The sequence below is a fragment of the Sorex fumeus genome, unplaced genomic scaffold (assembly GCF_029834395.1).
Source record: "Sorex fumeus unplaced genomic scaffold, SorFum_2.1 ptg000086l, whole genome shotgun sequence".
Lineage (NCBI taxonomy): Eukaryota > Metazoa > Chordata > Mammalia > Eulipotyphla > Soricidae > Sorex > Sorex fumeus.
In genome coordinates, this window is record NW_026606143.1 from 39,347,404 (window position 1) to 39,364,132 (window position 16,729).

At 40.6% G+C, this 16,729-nt stretch overlaps 1 protein-coding gene across 1 annotated transcript; it reads right to left on the minus strand.

Moving 5' to 3' along the window:
• Window positions 1-5,306: 5,306 nt before the first annotated feature.
• Window positions 5,307-8,526, minus strand: TLR7 (toll like receptor 7). Its single transcript, XM_056131232.1, has one exon. It carries the CDS (start codon window positions 8,524-8,526, stop codon window positions 5,392-5,394), a length of 3,135 nt encoding a protein of 1,044 aa, XP_055987207.1. The 3' UTR covers window positions 5,307-5,391.
• Between the last annotated feature and the right edge of the window lie 8,203 nt (window positions 8,527-16,729).

Here is a 16,729-nt window from a genome sequence, read left to right on the forward strand (position 1 = left end):
GTGCTCACTGGCTGATTCACTCTGTTAGTTTGTGTTGCCTGAGCATATTCTGCCTATAGTGTGTGCCAGGGTGTGGCTTGTTGTGTACAGGGCAGTTGATTTTGCCACAGAATCACAGGCTACTTGTATAGTCATCTTTTTGTTGTTGTTTATGCAGTACTGGGGCCTCAATCCCAGGGCCTCACACTTGGAACCAAGAGTTCTGCTGAAAGAGCTGTATCCCCTGGTCTATTATGGATATCTTAAAGGTAAAACACTGGGTCTTAGCCACTTTCTAAATATCTGTGCTTTGGGCTAGAGCAATAGTACAGAGGGTAAGCCTTACACGCAGCCAACCCCGAGTTCAAGTCTCAGCATTCCATAGTGTCTTCTGGAAGTGATCACTGCCAGGAGTGATTCCTGAGTGGAGAGCCAGAAGTAACTCATGAGCATTGCCAGGTATCCCCCCCACCAAAAATAAAAATATCTGTGCTTCAGAGTGAGATAAAGTCTGCGAGGTGTCGCACTGGAATAGAGCCCTTCTCTATCGTGTGTGAGGTGCTGAGTTCGAATCCTAGCACTGAATAACAACTAGCAAAAAGAACGTAGTTGAGCGCAGTAGAGTGAATCTGAATTTGAGTGTGCCGGTGTTAGCGGATGTCAGTGAGCAGATTAGAGCAGAGGTGCTCACTGAAGCAGGGGAAAGGGGATGTACTCTGTGTGTGTGAGAAAAAAGGTCTGCTTTAGACTGAAAGTACACACAAAACCACCGCTTCCCAGCGAGGAGTCCACCTGCAGCAAAGGCTACTTTCTATGGTCTTGAGACTCAAAGTGGGTGTTTAAAGCTAAAAGAGGAAAGTGAGGGAAGGGAGCAAAAGAGATGGCAAAGGTAGAAAATGCAAAACAGCCCTATTGTCCTTTCATTGTCACTACCAAGAGGGCTCCCTTGTCACCAAACCTTTTTCCACCCAAATGGATCATACGTTGGGGATTTCTCTTTCTCTCTCTCTCTGCTTTTTGGGTCACACCCAGCAATGCTCAGGGGTTACTCCTGGCTCTGCACTCAGGAATTAACTCCTGGCGGTACTTGGGGGACCATATGGGATGCTGGGGATTGAACCCAGGCCGGCCACGTACAAGGCAAATACCCTACCCGCTGTATTATCGCTCAGGCCCAGATTTTTCTCTCTTTTAACCCTTCCTTTTTACTATGTCCCAGAGGTGCATTGGTTGGTTTCTTTTTCTGTTTTATTACATTAGCTTGGGGAACCAAATTAAATTTTACTCATGGTGTTCTTCAAAGAACACCTACTTACCTGCTCTCATTAATGTTACTTCAGTTACTGCAAGTTTTGGGGCCCACACATGGCAGTACTCAGGAGCTGCCCCCAGTTTGGTGCTTGGGAGTCGCTCCTGTCAGTGCTTGGGGGACCATGCGGTACTGGGAATGGACTCTGGGCATGCTGCATGCAAGGTGTGTGCTCAGCTCATTGAGTCTTTAGTATTTCCCTCTCACCGTGCTATTTGTACATCTGTAGATACGAATTGTTTTTAGTGTTTCTTAGGCTGAGGACTCAGTCTTCCAGCACAGGAGACTAGTGATATGTTCCATAACCAGCTTCTCCTAGGTTCTGACACCCCAGTGCTCCCATGACTCATCTGGTAAATCTTCCTTGTGATCAATGTACTATGCTCCCTTTAACATGCGCAGAATGGGTGGAGGACCATGGAATAGTTTCCATGATGGTTCCCATGGAGACTGTAAAACAAGATGCCCAGTTCTCAAGTCACATACCACACCATGTACTGACTATTCCCAAGCTTGCTTTATTATTATTATTATTTTAACATTTATTGATTCATTATGAGAATTCACTATAGATTCACTGTGAGTTACAAAGCTTTCATGTTTGAGATTCAACTATATAATGATTGAACACCCATCCCTCCACCAGTGCACATTTTCCACCACCAATGTCCCCAGTATCCCTCCCACCCATCCCAGTCCTCACCCTGCCTCTATGGTAATTTCTCTCTGTACTTTTGGGCATTATGTTTTGCTCAAATTTTCCCACCACCATTCAAGCCTACCTGCCAGGGGCAGATGCTAGATATTTTATTTTCCATTTCTCATTTTGAATATCATGAAAGCTCGCGGCTGTGTGCTTCTGGAATCCTAGATTGTAAATGGTTTGGTTCCAGAGACATCTCTGTAGGGCACTGATCTATTTGGGGATTCAATTGAGAGTCTCTGAACCTAGGCTGCTGGTACGCTAAGATAGTGCCTGGAGGCAGATTGTGGGTGTGACAACCAGGCCGACAAGTGAGTAGGGAGCCAGAGAAGGACAATCTGGCACCTCTGCCGCCATGCTGCCCAGAGATTTAGTTCTGGGACTTGCATACCTGGCTTGTGGAAGCTCTTGGTCATGCCCAGCTTGCTTTAGAAATCATCTAGAATGAAGTGTGTTCAGGAAGATAGAGCTGGAATTAAACATGAAGATAGGTAAAGAGAATATTAGGCTGGAATGGGCGCTGATCTGTCCTTGCTCTGTCCTCTCCAGAGCAAAGATACTTTCTTCGCCTTTTTCTCGCCATCACGTTTTCCATGCCCAATGTCTCCCTTGGCCTGGATCTTACAAATACCATTCTTACTGAGGTATAATAGTTATCTGAGGAAGAAGAATATATTCTTGCCAGGTCGGGCATCTCAAAGGACTGGGACCAAGTCTTGATGGGGGGAGCAAGATTTATGGAGAATCAGTTGTCTCATCCTGAGCAGAGCTAATAGGGGAGGTGGGGAAGTAGGACATTCAGAGAGTTGCAGCTGGGTATGAAAGTCATGCTTGCCTGGATATCTGAGTTGGAGAGTTTTGACCAGGCCATCCATGAATAGCAGGAGCCGTGCAAAATTTCATCAAGGGCCCTTATAAGGTAGAAAGAGTGACTTGTCAAGACTATGAAGAAATCAAACTCTATCCAGTACAGTACTTTTAGTTGCTTCCTACAACAAACCCCCAGCACTTAACCTCATGTCAAAATACCCTGTGGTTTCTGGGTTGTGTTATTTTTAGTTTTCCTTCCTCTTAATCTGTGTTAGAAGATGTTTAAGGTTCTTTTCAAGTATAATTTCACTAATCAATCACACAGAGTTGAAGCTTTATATATGTGTTTTACTTGAAGAAAATTTATGATAGTTGAAAGTCATCATTTTATGATGCCATCCCTGTTTTCACTGAATAAAAGCATCTATTAAGTGCATCAAAACTTACAGAAGTTGTTAAAAAGCAGTATAAAATTAATTAATCATTCCAGAGATTAATTGTCCATGTGTATTTTAGAAATAATTTATATACTATTTATTTACACCTATACTTAAATCCTTTAGCATTTCCAATATGATATCCTAGAACTAATAGTACATAGTTTCCAGAGGTCTTAGACACACCCGTGGAACATTTTTTTTTATAAAATAAAGCATATTGGTCAGGTTTCAAACTTTCAACCCAGGTGACTTCATATCCAGTTGAAAAGAACTGTCTTCAGAATGTCTTGGTATTTTCTGCTATTTTTTTTTGAGTAGTAAAGTTGAAGTTAAAAAGGCTGAACCTTTCTTAGTATTAAAATCTGTTTGTCTCTGTTTCTTTTCTTCCCTCCCTCTTCCAATATATTTATTTAACTTTTGGGCCACACCCAGAAGTTCTCTGGGCTTACTTGTGGCTCAGGTATCACTCCTGGTGGGCTCAGGGGACCATATGGGACACTAGGGATTGAACCCAAGTCAGATGCGTGTAAGGTAAGCACCTTATTATCTCTCCAGACCCACCTCTCAATATAAAGTGTTGTCTATAGAGTTGTCATCCATGCCTAGTAACTATAAATAAATGCATGCTCTTTATATCCTCGTTTATCATTTAGCAGGAAACCAGGTAATATGGTGGAGCAAGAGGAAAGGTTATCATAAATATACTTTAACAAACAAGTAAAATCTTACATGGAGTACAGTGCTTTGCAAAGTAGGTACAGTTATTTGTCTTAGTTCAGGTTTCTCTAACAAAACACCACAGACTTGGTAACTTAAACAACAAACATTTATTTCTTGTATTTCTGGAAGATGCAAGCCTGAGAGCAGAGCACCAGCATAGTTCTGGTGAAGACTTCTTCCTGACTTGTAAACTGTTGGCTTGATTTCTTTGCCTGTTGTAAAGTCAGTAAACCTACTCCTTGGTTTCCTTTTATAAGGCACTAATTCCATCATAAGAACTGCTCACAAATTCTCCCAAACATCCTGCCTTCTTTTGGGGGGTTGGGACATGCCTGGCAGTGCTCAAGGCTTACTCCTGGCTCTGCACTCAGGGATCAATTCTGGCAGGGCTCAAGGAATATTATGGGGTGCCAGGGATCGAACCTGAATTGGCTGCATGCATGTTGTAAGAGCCCTACCCCTGTAACATCACTCAGCCCCCCACTACATCTTCTGACATCATCACATTGGGAGTTGAAATTTCAACATATAAACTGGGGGAGGTCGTTAGTTGCATAACAATATTTAAGCAGATAGGTTACCATTGACGTTACAGACAGATCAATCATTTTAATTTTAATTAACAAATTTAATAATTAAAATTATGAATAAACTATATCCATTGATGATAAGGATGTTTCTCATGATTTTCCCACGGAACCCAGGAACAGATGTGGGGGGGGGGAGTACAAAGAGCCCCTAATAATACTGAAGCATTTAGTTGAGGAGTTAACTGTCAGCATTTTAATTTTGTTAATTTACTCTATTACATTTAAATGCCATAGAGACAACCCTGGGCATTGTTTTTTTGCCTATCTTTATACCAGAACTTCTTTTTTTTTTCTTTTTGGGTCACACTCATTGATGCACAGGGGTTACTTCTGACTTTTCACTCAGGAATTACTCCTGGTAGTGCTCAGTGGACCATAAGGGATGCTGAGAATTAAACCCGGGTCGGCCGCGTGCAAGGGAAATGCCCTACCCGCTGTGCTATCGCTTCAGTCCCTATACCAGAACTTCTTATGGATTCAAGTGCATGCAATTCTATGGTTACGTGTGGTTCTGTGATTGTGTGTATATTGGGTATATATAATAAAGACAATTAGAGGGAGTCTCAGAGCCCCACGTGCTTTACTTGCCATCTTTCATTCAATAGTAGTTTATACAGAAGGGAGAGATTCAAGTGCAAATGGAGACCAAAAGTAAGAAAGGTGACACAATATAAAGCCTTTCTCTCCAATTATTTTTTCATCCATTCATGATTCCTCTCTGATATGGTCAATCATAGAGGATTTCAGAATGTACATTTGAAGGGACAGATATGAGAAGATCAAGTCAGTCAAGCTTCTCCTTGCTAACTTAGGGAGTTCGTCACATTTTGCAAAGGAGACCTAGACCGTCTCTTTGAACACCCGACTGTAGGTCACATGATTGTCTGTGGCCAGGGCATTTTTCAGACACTGCCAGAAGTAGGGGTAAGCCTGTGGGTTTGTTGGCCACTCCAGGACAGAGCTCCCACAGAGCCTCTTTCGGAGCTGAAAGAACTTGGACTTCTGAAGAGGCTTCTCAAGGAATATTAAGATAATGACATCCACTTTTTCATCCATCAGCCTCTGATGGGACAAGTAAAATGCTATCTTGAAATTCTCAGTCTTTGCATATTTGTCTGTCAGCACAAACACAGTCTTTTTGCTAAGCTGGATGCTGTGGGAAAGGTTTTCCAGAACAGGCTGCCCTGGTAACCAGTCCCTTTCCTCAAGACATAAATTAAAATGTTTCTCTCTTGGATCTTCCAGCTTAGCCACCAGCTCATCTAAAACCCATTCTGTCACAGCTGGGTCTTTAGTGTCATACACGATAAAAGCATCATAGCAAGAATTCAGTGATGGTAGGCGCTGATAGCCTTTTATTTTGGCCTTCAAGAAATGGTAACTATACCACACGTCCCAGAAATAGAGGTGGCTGGCTGTCATAACTATCATCAGAGAGGTAACCGTCAATATGGAAAATGAAAACAGAATCAAGTTAGTCAGATCTAACTCACAAGTATACAGATTCAGAGAGACCACACTTTGGCCTTTGTGTGCTCCGGGCCCTGAACAAGTCACGTCTGTAGCCAAGTAAGGAATAGTTACTTCTGTATGGTTAATCCACCAGACAAACCACACAGCATCACAGGTGCACAAAAACCGATTGTGATGCAGAAACAATATATCCAGCTTGTTGAGGATATTTTCTGGAAAGCTTGTCTTCTGGATAATCTGAATTTTATTTGAACTTAGGTCTAGATATCGCAACTGGAAAGCATCTTGTAGAAAATACTTTGTCAGATACCTGATTTGATTATTCTTAAGAATTAGTTTTTTAAGGATGCTGGAACAGTTGGATAATCTCTCAGGGAGATTCCTCACCTGGTTGTAGCTGAGGTCCAAAGTTTCTAGATTCTTCAGATACTGGAGATTTTCCCATTTGAAAGATTTGAATCTATTTTTGGCCAGGGAGAGAGTCTTTAGGTTTGGAGGCAAACCATAAAAAACTCCAGAAGGCAGGAAGCTCAAGGAATTCTCAGAGATATCTAATACCTCCAACTTTATCAAATTCTTGAATAATTTGAAGTATCTGGTATCGCCATCTTTCCAGAAAACATTCAGATTATTTCCTCTGAATTCCAGTGTCTTAAGAGATTCACTCTCCATGGTCGTGCTCGTGGAGGTAGAGATGCCATTGTTATTCATCATCAACTTCTTCAGATGTTTCAAGTTCTTGGTAAAGTTAAGCATATGAGTAATTCCTTCTGATAGAAAATAATGGCTGTTGCTACTTATATCTAGAACTTCCAGCTTCTGTAACTCTTCAAATGCTCTTGAACTGAGTAAATCAAGTCGGTTGTTAGAAAAATCCAAGTATTTCAACTCTGATAAGTGCTGAAATTCAGTGCCATTAAGAGCTTGACCGATGCTATTTCCTGACAAGTTTAGACACTTGAGGAAAGAAAGTTGCTTAAAATCAGAGGACTTAATAAAAAACAAATTATTTCTACTTAAGTCTAAGGTTTGACCGTACTGGTAACAGTCTTCATCAAAAGAAAAAGGAGTCTCTTTGGATTTGAATCTGCAACTCCTTGCATACTCATCATATCTGAAGTAATGCATTGTTTCAAGGGACTGGGCCCCATGGCCCACTATAGAAGTTCTTGTATTAGAGCAGGAGCTGAGTTCACTTGAATCTCCAGAAGGTGATATTTTATTCATGGAAAGATCTATGACTTTCAATGTTTTAAATTGTTTAAGTACGCTTAAGTCAGCAATTTTTATGAAGTTAGTGCCAAGGTCAAGAACTTCGAGATTGGAAAGATCCCGTAAGGGTGCAAGGTTCTGACTGCTTAGCTCCTTAAAGATGTAACCTTTGATCCGCAGAACCCTCAGGTTTTTTAATGAAGAAAAGGCTTCTGAAAGATTTATAAAGGCATGGTAGATCTGCAATTCAAAATTGAAAGACAAATCCAATTGGACGAGGTTGTGAAGTAAGTACAAAAATTTGGCATCCCCAATTTCTTTGGCCAAGAAGTTTTGGGAAAGATCTAGTTCCCTAAGTTTCCCCAGCTTCTTAAACCATCTCTGAGGAACATACTGAAGAGAATTACTATGTAGCCGTAAGACTCGTAGCTCTGTCAATGCATCGAAAGCATTTTTGTGAATCTTTAGGGGAGAATTATTCTCACAGGGTGTACAGGGATATGGAGCATTATAACAGCGAGGACAATTTCCACTTAGGTCAAGAATCTGCAGTTGAGAAATGTTTTTAAAATCGTCTTCATGGATTTTTGCAATCATGTTGTTGTAAAGATAAAGTTCTGTTAAAGTAGATGGCAAAGCAGTAGGGACAGCTGTGATGTTATTATCTTTTAAGGAAAGCAATTTCAAATGCTTCATACCTAGGAAAGCATCTTTTTCAATGTTATATGAAACGTTACAAGGATTGCGATAATAACAGTTTTGGCCCAGGTAGAGTCTTTCTATGTTGGCCAGTTCTGTTAGATTCTCTTTCGCAATCATATAGATGTTGTTGGCTTCAAGGCTCAGAAGCTGTAGGCTGGAAGGAATATCCTGAGGTATTTCTAGAAGCTGATTTCCATCCAGGTAAAGGGCCTTTAAATGAGTGAGCCCACTAAAGCTTCCAGGTTTAATCTGCAGCCTTCTCAGGCAAATTTGATCTTTCGGCCCCAGTCGAGCAGGTACGCAGTTGCATCTGAAATCAATCTCTATCAGATTGTCTAGCTGTTGAAAGGAGACTGGAGAGATTTCTGGGATGTGGTTAATGGTGAGGGTGAGGTTGGTGGTGTTGGCAGGAATACCTCCAGGGATTTCCGTCAAATGCTTGTCTGTGCAGTCTACGGTTACCTGGGCCATTTCCGAGTTCCGAGTTACATCACAGGGCAGAGTTTTGGGAAACCATCGAGCTCCACCAAGTTGAGAAATCAGAATCGTGTTAATAAGGACGAGAAGTGGTTTTGCCTGTGTCCACATTGTGAGTGCCTGTGAGTATAAGAAAGTACAAATGACCATTCAGGAATCAAAGTGGGGGGTTACTTTCATTAAATTAAATGTTTGTTTGGGGGAGTGGGTTTTGGATGACATCTGGCTCTGTGCTCACCAGTAGTGCTGGGGAACCGTGCGTGGAGCAGGGACTCAGTGGCCAAATGACCTAATCTCTGTACTAACTCTCCAGAGACCTGGCCACATTTTAAAAGAAATAATTCAGGCTCCGCTATTATCTGTTGAAACAGAACTTCCCAGCCCACGGCTGTATTTGTCCATTATTGAGGTTTATAATAATTTGGTTATATCTCTAGCTTTCAGCATCTTAGCTTTAGTTTCATAGTTTTTAAGGCAGTAGGAGAATTTTCTGATTCACTCTTAATTATAATGCTGTGGTGGGAGAAACATCAATTAGCTATCAAAGTCTGAAATGTGGAGGAAGGGAAACTAAAAGGAAAATAAAATAAGTTTATCTAGACTTCTAGAATAAAACTTTTATTCTTCCTGGACCTTGTGTACCAGAATAATTGTGTGTACCAGGAAGGTGAGTTCTATTCCAAGGGAAGCCAAAATGGACAAAGGGCAAGTCATGAACCAATGTTCTCTTTTGATTATATGGCGCGAGCCAAGGAGAGACCCTGGAAAGAATTACGAGGACCTTTGAATTAGTTAACGCAGTTAAAATCATGAAGAGATTGAGCAATCACGAAAATGAGTGTTGCGTGTTTTCTTAGTTGAAGTATTTTTGTGTATGGGAGAAACAAAGGCTCTAAAAGAAAGAAAGTATAGTTATAGCAAATGATTTGCTGATAACTGTTCAATAACTGGCGTTTCTTCCTAATTCTCTGATTTGCTAAGTCCTACTCAGAAGCATTTGTCAGTTTCCAAGGAGTCAATACTCCCACTATGGTTCTTTTTTTGGCGTACCAATGTGATATTGATACAGAATTGCGAGGAGAGGTGTGTGATCACACTGGCAAGCCTGTATGTGTTCTGTGTAGCCAACTACTGACACATTTGAGTAAATGAATGTATCATATACACACAGACCTATTAAAATTAGAATAAAAAGCTAATCAAGAAGTCCCTTTCCTTCTTTATTTCTTAACAACTTTTCCTTGCACCTGTCTCCTTTTCTTTTTCTACCACATCACCTCCTCACTCCAGTTAGTGGACAGGTTTATCTAGACTTCTTCAATAGACTCCAAACTGGTTGGAGAGATAATATAGCAGGTAGAGCGCTGGCCTTCCATGTGGCCAACCCAGGTTTGATCCCTGGCACCGCTGCCCAGAGTGCTGCCAGGAGTGATTCCAAAGCAGAGTAAGGAATAAGCTCTCAGCACTTCGAAAACAAACTGTTCTGCCTGATTTGCTTTCTCTACAATTCACTCATTGGATGGCTAGAGCATTCTTTCTAAACCTGAATCTGATCGAGTGAGACAACTTTCTATTAACTTTGGATGAAATTCAAATATTTAGCATTGCTTGCATGATGAACATTATGACTCAAGTCTACCTCTTTCTGACCTTGAACCCATCTTTCCCCTTCTTAAACCACACAGTAGACATCTGGCCTTTGTTCTATTACGCATTCAAGTCAATCTTGCTCACTTTGCTGTTACTTCTTCTTGAAATTGTCTTTTTTTCCTCTTCACAAATGCAGGCCATTGGCATCATAGTCACAGTCATTGTCATAGATATTTTGGTGCCTTCTTAAGTGACACAATCTTATCCTCAAAGAGGTCTTCTCTGACCAACTTTTCTAAATGCTCTCTAACTTAATGATGGCAAATCCCTGGTCTTGCATAACTTCTTAAGTAATGATGCCTGGCAGTGTTCCATTACACTTGAACAAAAGAGTGAATGTTTTCATACATGAGTAAAATAACCAGTGCATGAAAAAAGAATAAAATAAAGTGTAATCGTTCAAAAGAGCTCTCTCCCTATACTAGGCTTCTTCAAGCTATACCCACAAACTCCCCAAGGATCCTATCTTTGGAATCAGGGTCTGTGCTCAGAAGACCTGAAGATGTGTCATACACAGAAATAACGTCACGGGACGTATTAAGGATATAGAGGGGCTGGAGCAATAGCACAGTGGGTAGAGCGTTTACCTTGCATGCGGCCAACCCAGGTTCGATTCCCAGTATCCCATATGGTTCCCTGAGCACTGCCAGGAGTGATTTCTGAGTGCAGAGCCAGAAGTCAGCCCTGAGCATCACCGGGTGTGACCCAAAAAAAAAGGATATAGAGACCTTTCTGAACCAAGACACTGGGCTAAAGGCAGAAAATTCCCCCAAATTTCCTGATTAGGAATTGTGTCAAGTTGCTGACAAGAGAGGATTTAAAATATACTGGAATTCCATTTATTCATTATTTACTTTGACAAATATTTATTGAATACCTTCTAGAGGCAGCAAACACATGGTGTCTGCCTTCAAGGAGCTAATGGAAGTAAGAAATAATATATATGTTTAAAATCCAATGTGAAAACACCATTGACTTTTTCGGGACAAGATTCAGACAGTGCATATGCGTAGCTTAACTGTGTGTTGTTTTTTTTCCCCCTATGGGGTATTTTCTGATGCTCCCAATACTTTTGACTATCCATAAAGTCTGGAGATTGTTATATATATCTCCCAATATCATTTTTCAATTTGCTCCTCTCATAGAGATAAAATCTCTTTTTGTAGCTGGGCATATGCCACTCTGAGAAAAGATACTTCTCAGTCTTCTTGGTAGCTAAGCCTGGCCGTGCAAATAAGTGTTACATAATGTGATGTGAGAGGAAGTGAGAAGAGCAGTTTCTGGGTCTTGTCCTTAAATGACTGTTTCCCTTCCTCCTATCTACTTCCATCTGGCTTCTAATATGGACGGCATAGTTAGCCATGATGAAAGATACAAATGAGGAGAAATGTTTACTAGGAATGGGGAAGACGCAAGAGTATCCAGGTCCTTGTGTGACCTCAGAGAGCTGAGTGGAAGTAATGGAAATGATAACATTGTCAAGCTAAGTCAGTTTAATTGGATTTTATATTGTACCAATGACAATTTCATCTTGACCAATGTAGAATGCAGAACTTAGGAATAAATTGTTGACCATGAAAGAATCTAAATAACGAGACTGATACTCTCAGGCTACAGGCAAAAAAGACTCAAATGTTGAAGGCGGGAAAGCTTGTGCTCAGGGGACCATATGGGATGCTGGGAATCGAACCTGGGTCAGCTGCATGCAAGGCAAACGCCCTGCCCGCTGTGCTATCGCTCCAGCCCCTGTTCCATTTTTCTTGAAATATTATTGACATATATCATTGAATTCATGTCAGGTGTACAACATTATGATTTGATATTTCTATGCATTGGAAAATAAATTGATCATCATAGAAATCAGCACATAGCTCCAAATTTCCTTCTTGAGATAAGCACTTTTTTTGTTATCAAATACCCATAAGAGCATTTTGTTGGGGCTGGAGTGATAGCACAGCGGGTAGGGCATTTGTCTTGCACGCGGCTGACCCGGGTTCAATTTCCAGCATCCCATATGGTCCCCCGAGCACCGCCAGAAGTTATTCCTGAGTGGATTAGCCAGGAGTAACCCCTGTGCATCACCGGGTGTGACTCAAAAGGCAAAAAAAGAGAATTTTGTTTTTAAAAAATTTATGTACATTAGTTTATAACATTATATTGACCTTAGGTGTAAACATGACACACCATCTGTATATACTGCATCCTGTCAACCACTAAAGTTTAATTTCATCCTTTACCATACAAGTCACTACTTTTACCCAACTCAGCCTCCCCTTTCCCTCTTGCTTTCTGGTAGCCATCACTTTAGTCTTAGTAATGAAAAAATTTGGGGTTTTTTTTCAAGCTTAAAAAATTGTATTATCATGGTTGAGAATATTACGGTGTTCTAAGAGTTTAGCTTCACGCTTCTATGCGTGTAATGATTGTTCTACTGCCCAAAGGGCTCTGTCCTCATTTCTCCCACACCCTTTCCCTCTCATGCAAGAACCACTGTAGTTTTCACTGGCATAGGAATTACTTTTGGTCTTGTTGTTTTTAACCAGTTTATTAACTTTAATTATTTATGGTTCATACATGAGTGAAACTCTCCAATTTCATTATTAAGCCTTTTACTTAATAATGAGAACTTGTAAGATCTTCTCTTAGCAACTTTCAAGTCTGTACAAGAGAGTGTTGTAAACTATATTACATTCCCTGCATGCCAGCCAGCTGTGACTTTACGCTGAAGAGAAATGGTTTGGCAGCGTTTATAATGATGATGGGTGTTGACGGCTTCATACTGTTTTTAGCAGTCTTCTGAGTCAAATGAGCCAGTCGGCAAGCAGGATGGAAGGAAATGTAGCTATGCTAAGTGAGGTTTTTCCTGCCTGTAGCCTGCACTTTAAAGTATATTAAGACTTCTTTCATTTTTGGCCTGTCAGGTTTGACAAGTCAACGGCTGTACCCCAAAGTGAAACAGCTATAATGGAGTCCAAGTAGCAGTCTTCAGAGAAAATAAGCCTATGCTCTCATGTATTCCTCAAGCCTTTTTCTCATGGAAAGAGTCTTTTCTCATAGACGCATTAAGCTGGTCCACTCTTGAAATCAGATCCATAGTGCTGCTTTCCCTTTGACTCATTCAGTTTCTGGGGAGTTGATTAAAACGAGAAAGAACATTGAGAGAATACAGACTCTTTAGACTATCTCATGCAAGTCTAATGTGATAGTCACATGTGGTTATTCAAATTTAAATTAAGTAAAATTAAAAACGATATTTTCATTTCTTAGTCACACTGATCATATTTCAAACACGCAAATACCAGGTGAATTCCCAGCTAATGAACTGTACTGATAGGAGAATTTTCATCTATGTAGAAAATTCTATTAGATATATTGTTCTAGACTAGATTTTGGCAAACTGGTTCTATAAAGGGTCAGATACTGAAGATATTATGTAGGTACTTAAATAAACATTAAGCATAGAAGCATGCTTAATTAGACATTTCAAATGTAACTAAAATGGGATGAACTGTTTTTAGCTGGCATGCCCTACAAAAACAAATGACAAGATAGATTGCCCCACAGGTGAGAGTTTGCAGACCCATGGTCGAGACAGAACCGTGGCTATATTCAACAGATGCATGGAATTAATGCTAAGCAAATTCAGTCCAGCTACCAAACATTACACCATAAACGACCTGCAAAAACTGCGAATCCACTCGCATGGTTCAAATTTCAGTCCAGGCCATTTAACAAGTTCTGTCATCCTCATTTCAGTTCTAAGAATGGAGATTATTGACAAGGAGAAAAGTGAAGATCAGAAGTTTTAGAACTTGCCTACCTACTGTGAGACCTACTACCTACTGTGAGAAATGTTGATGCAGAGCTGGAACTTAGCCTCTATGCTATCCTACATCTTCCGAAGTCTCTATGTCAACTCATCCCTCTCTCCCTTGAGAGAGTGAGCACACTTAGATCCACAACCTTGTCTTTATATGTACTCTATCACTTCCTTTGTTTCTTTGCCACACCCAGAAGCTATTAGGAGTTATTCATGGCTCTGCACTCAGGACCACTTCTGACAGTACTTACTCAGGGGACCATATGTGATGCTGTGGCTTCAGATTGGGGTTTTGCCACAAGCAAGGGAAGTAAGTATCTTACCTCCTTTACTAACCCTTTAGCTCAGCCACATTCTTTTTTAAATTTTATTTATTTTTATTATCAGTGAAACACCATGAGGTACAGTTGTAGACTTACAAGTTCTTGTGCTTGTTTTTTTTTTTTGTTTTTGCTTTTTGGGTCACACCTGGTGATGCACAGGGGTTACTCCTGATTCTGCACTCAGGAGTTACTCCTGGCGGTGCTCAGGGGACCATATGGGATGCTGGGAATCGAACCCGGGTGGGCCGCGTGCAAGGCAAACGCCCTACCCGCTGTGCTATCTCTCCAGCCCCACAAGTTCTTGTGCTTGGGGTTTCAGTTATACAATGATCGAGTACCCATCCCAGCACCAGTGCCCATTCTCCACCCCCACCAATACCAGTATCCCTTTCCCCCTCATCCCCCATCCCACCCTGCCTCTGTGGCAGGGCACTCCCTTTTGTTCTCTCTCTCCTTTTGGGTGCTGTGGTCTGCAGAAAAGACATCGGCAATCATGTTCGGTCTATAGTCTGCTTTCAGCACGCATCTCCCATCCTGGGCGGATCTTCCCAGCATCCTTTGTTTGGTGCTCCCTTCTCTATCTGAGCTGCCTTTACCCCTAGAGTGTGTGGCTGGCCTATAAGCCATGGAGTGAACAACCTGGTATTTATCAAAGCTGTTCTTGGGTGTTAGTCTCTTATTTTGTTACTTTACGTTCCCCAGATGAATGCAATCTTTCTATGTCTGTCCCTCTCTTTCTGACTCATTTCGCTTAGCATGATATTTTCCATGTAGTACCACTTGTATGTAAATTTCATGACTTCATTTTTTTCTAACAGCTACATAGCACTCCATTGTGCAGATGTACCAAAGTTTCTTTAACCAGTCATCTGTTCTCAGGCACTCAGGTTTTTTCCATATTCTAGCTATTGTAAGCAGTTCAGCCACATTCTTTTTAAGGGCACATATGATATTCCACTATTGGTCCTTTCCTGTTTTTAACTATTTCCTCCAAACTGTCATCAACTTCTTCCCATCTTATTACCTCAGAGGGTTAATAAAAGGAATAGTTATCTGGAGACATAGAATGTCTATTATTGTGTGGCAATTGGGCTTTTCCTCCTCTGTGGAATCCTTTAGCAGTTGATGGTTGTTTGCAACTTTGCTTAGGCATTTCTGAAACAACAGCAGCCCAGAAACCAAAAATCAAGGGAAAAACAACCAAACAATAAAGTAAAACCCTGATTTGATGTTTATATATTATTCTATATAATGGATGCCCCATATTCCATGATTAATTACTCCTTCCCTAGCATAGGACATGAGATCTTCTCTGTGCCGTATTGTATGATTATCTTCAATAGTTTTGTACATCCCTGATAATTTCTTGAAGTGTTTCTAGAAATGAAACTTCTAGATTTCCATATGAAAATACCTGACAGAGTTTTTGATGGGGTTAGATTTTTTTCTTGTAGAGTTCTACCAGTGGCTTTAGTATCTTTGATTATTAACCTCTTGCAAATGGGTATTGGGCTAATAATTGAACAGAAACTCCCTCTAAGAAATACAAATGGCCAAAAGGCACATAAAATGCTCTACATCTGTAATTATCAGAAAGATGCAAATCAAAACAACAATGATATATCACCTCACATCACAGAGACTGGCACACATCTTTTAAGAACAAGAACAACAAGTGCTGGTGCAGATGCAGGGAGAAATGCTCACTCATTGTTTTGTTGGGAATGTAGACTGATCCAGCCATTTTGGGAAACAATATGGGCATTTATCCAAAAGCTAGAAATTGAGCTTCTGTACAGCCCAGCAATATCACTTTTGGAAATATATCCTTGTGGCCCAAAAACACACAGCATAAATTCCATCTGCACTTCTATGTTCTATTATAAGTTCTATAAGTTCTATATATAAATAGTGCTCTCTATATATAGTTCTATATATAGTTCTATATATAGTGTTCTATATATATGGTTCTATATATGGTATTATATATATAAATAGTGCTACATCTATTGTAGCACTATTCACAATAGCCAGAATCTGGAAGCATCCCGAGCACCTGAGAACAGACAATTGGATAAAGAACCTATGGTACTTCTATACAACAGAATACTACACAGCCGCCAGGGAAAATGAAGTCATGAAATTCACTTATAAATGAATGGACATAGAGAGTATTATGCTGAGTGAAATGAGTCAGAAGAACAGTGACAAACATGGAATGATTACACTCACTTGTGGGATATGAAAAAAACACAGTATGAGGCCAAAACCCAAGGAAAGTAGAAACAAGGGCTGGAAGGACTGGTCCACTGTTGGAAACTTCCCACAAGTGGGAATGGTGGGGTGGAGAGGGCAGTTAGGATACAGAAGGGATCACTATGACAGTAATAATTGGAAATAATCACTCTGGACAAGAACTGAGTGATGACAGTAGGTAAAGGGATATACATGATAACTTTTCAGTACCTGTAGTACAAACTATAATGCCCGGAAGGAAAGAGAGAGTGAGAGCGAGAGCAAG

What these genes read in the sequence shown, in the direction of transcription:
- TLR7 (XM_056131232.1), bottom strand. Translation starts at nt 8,526, where the DNA reads ATGTGGACACAGGCAAAACCACTTCTCGTCCTTATTAACACGATTCTG.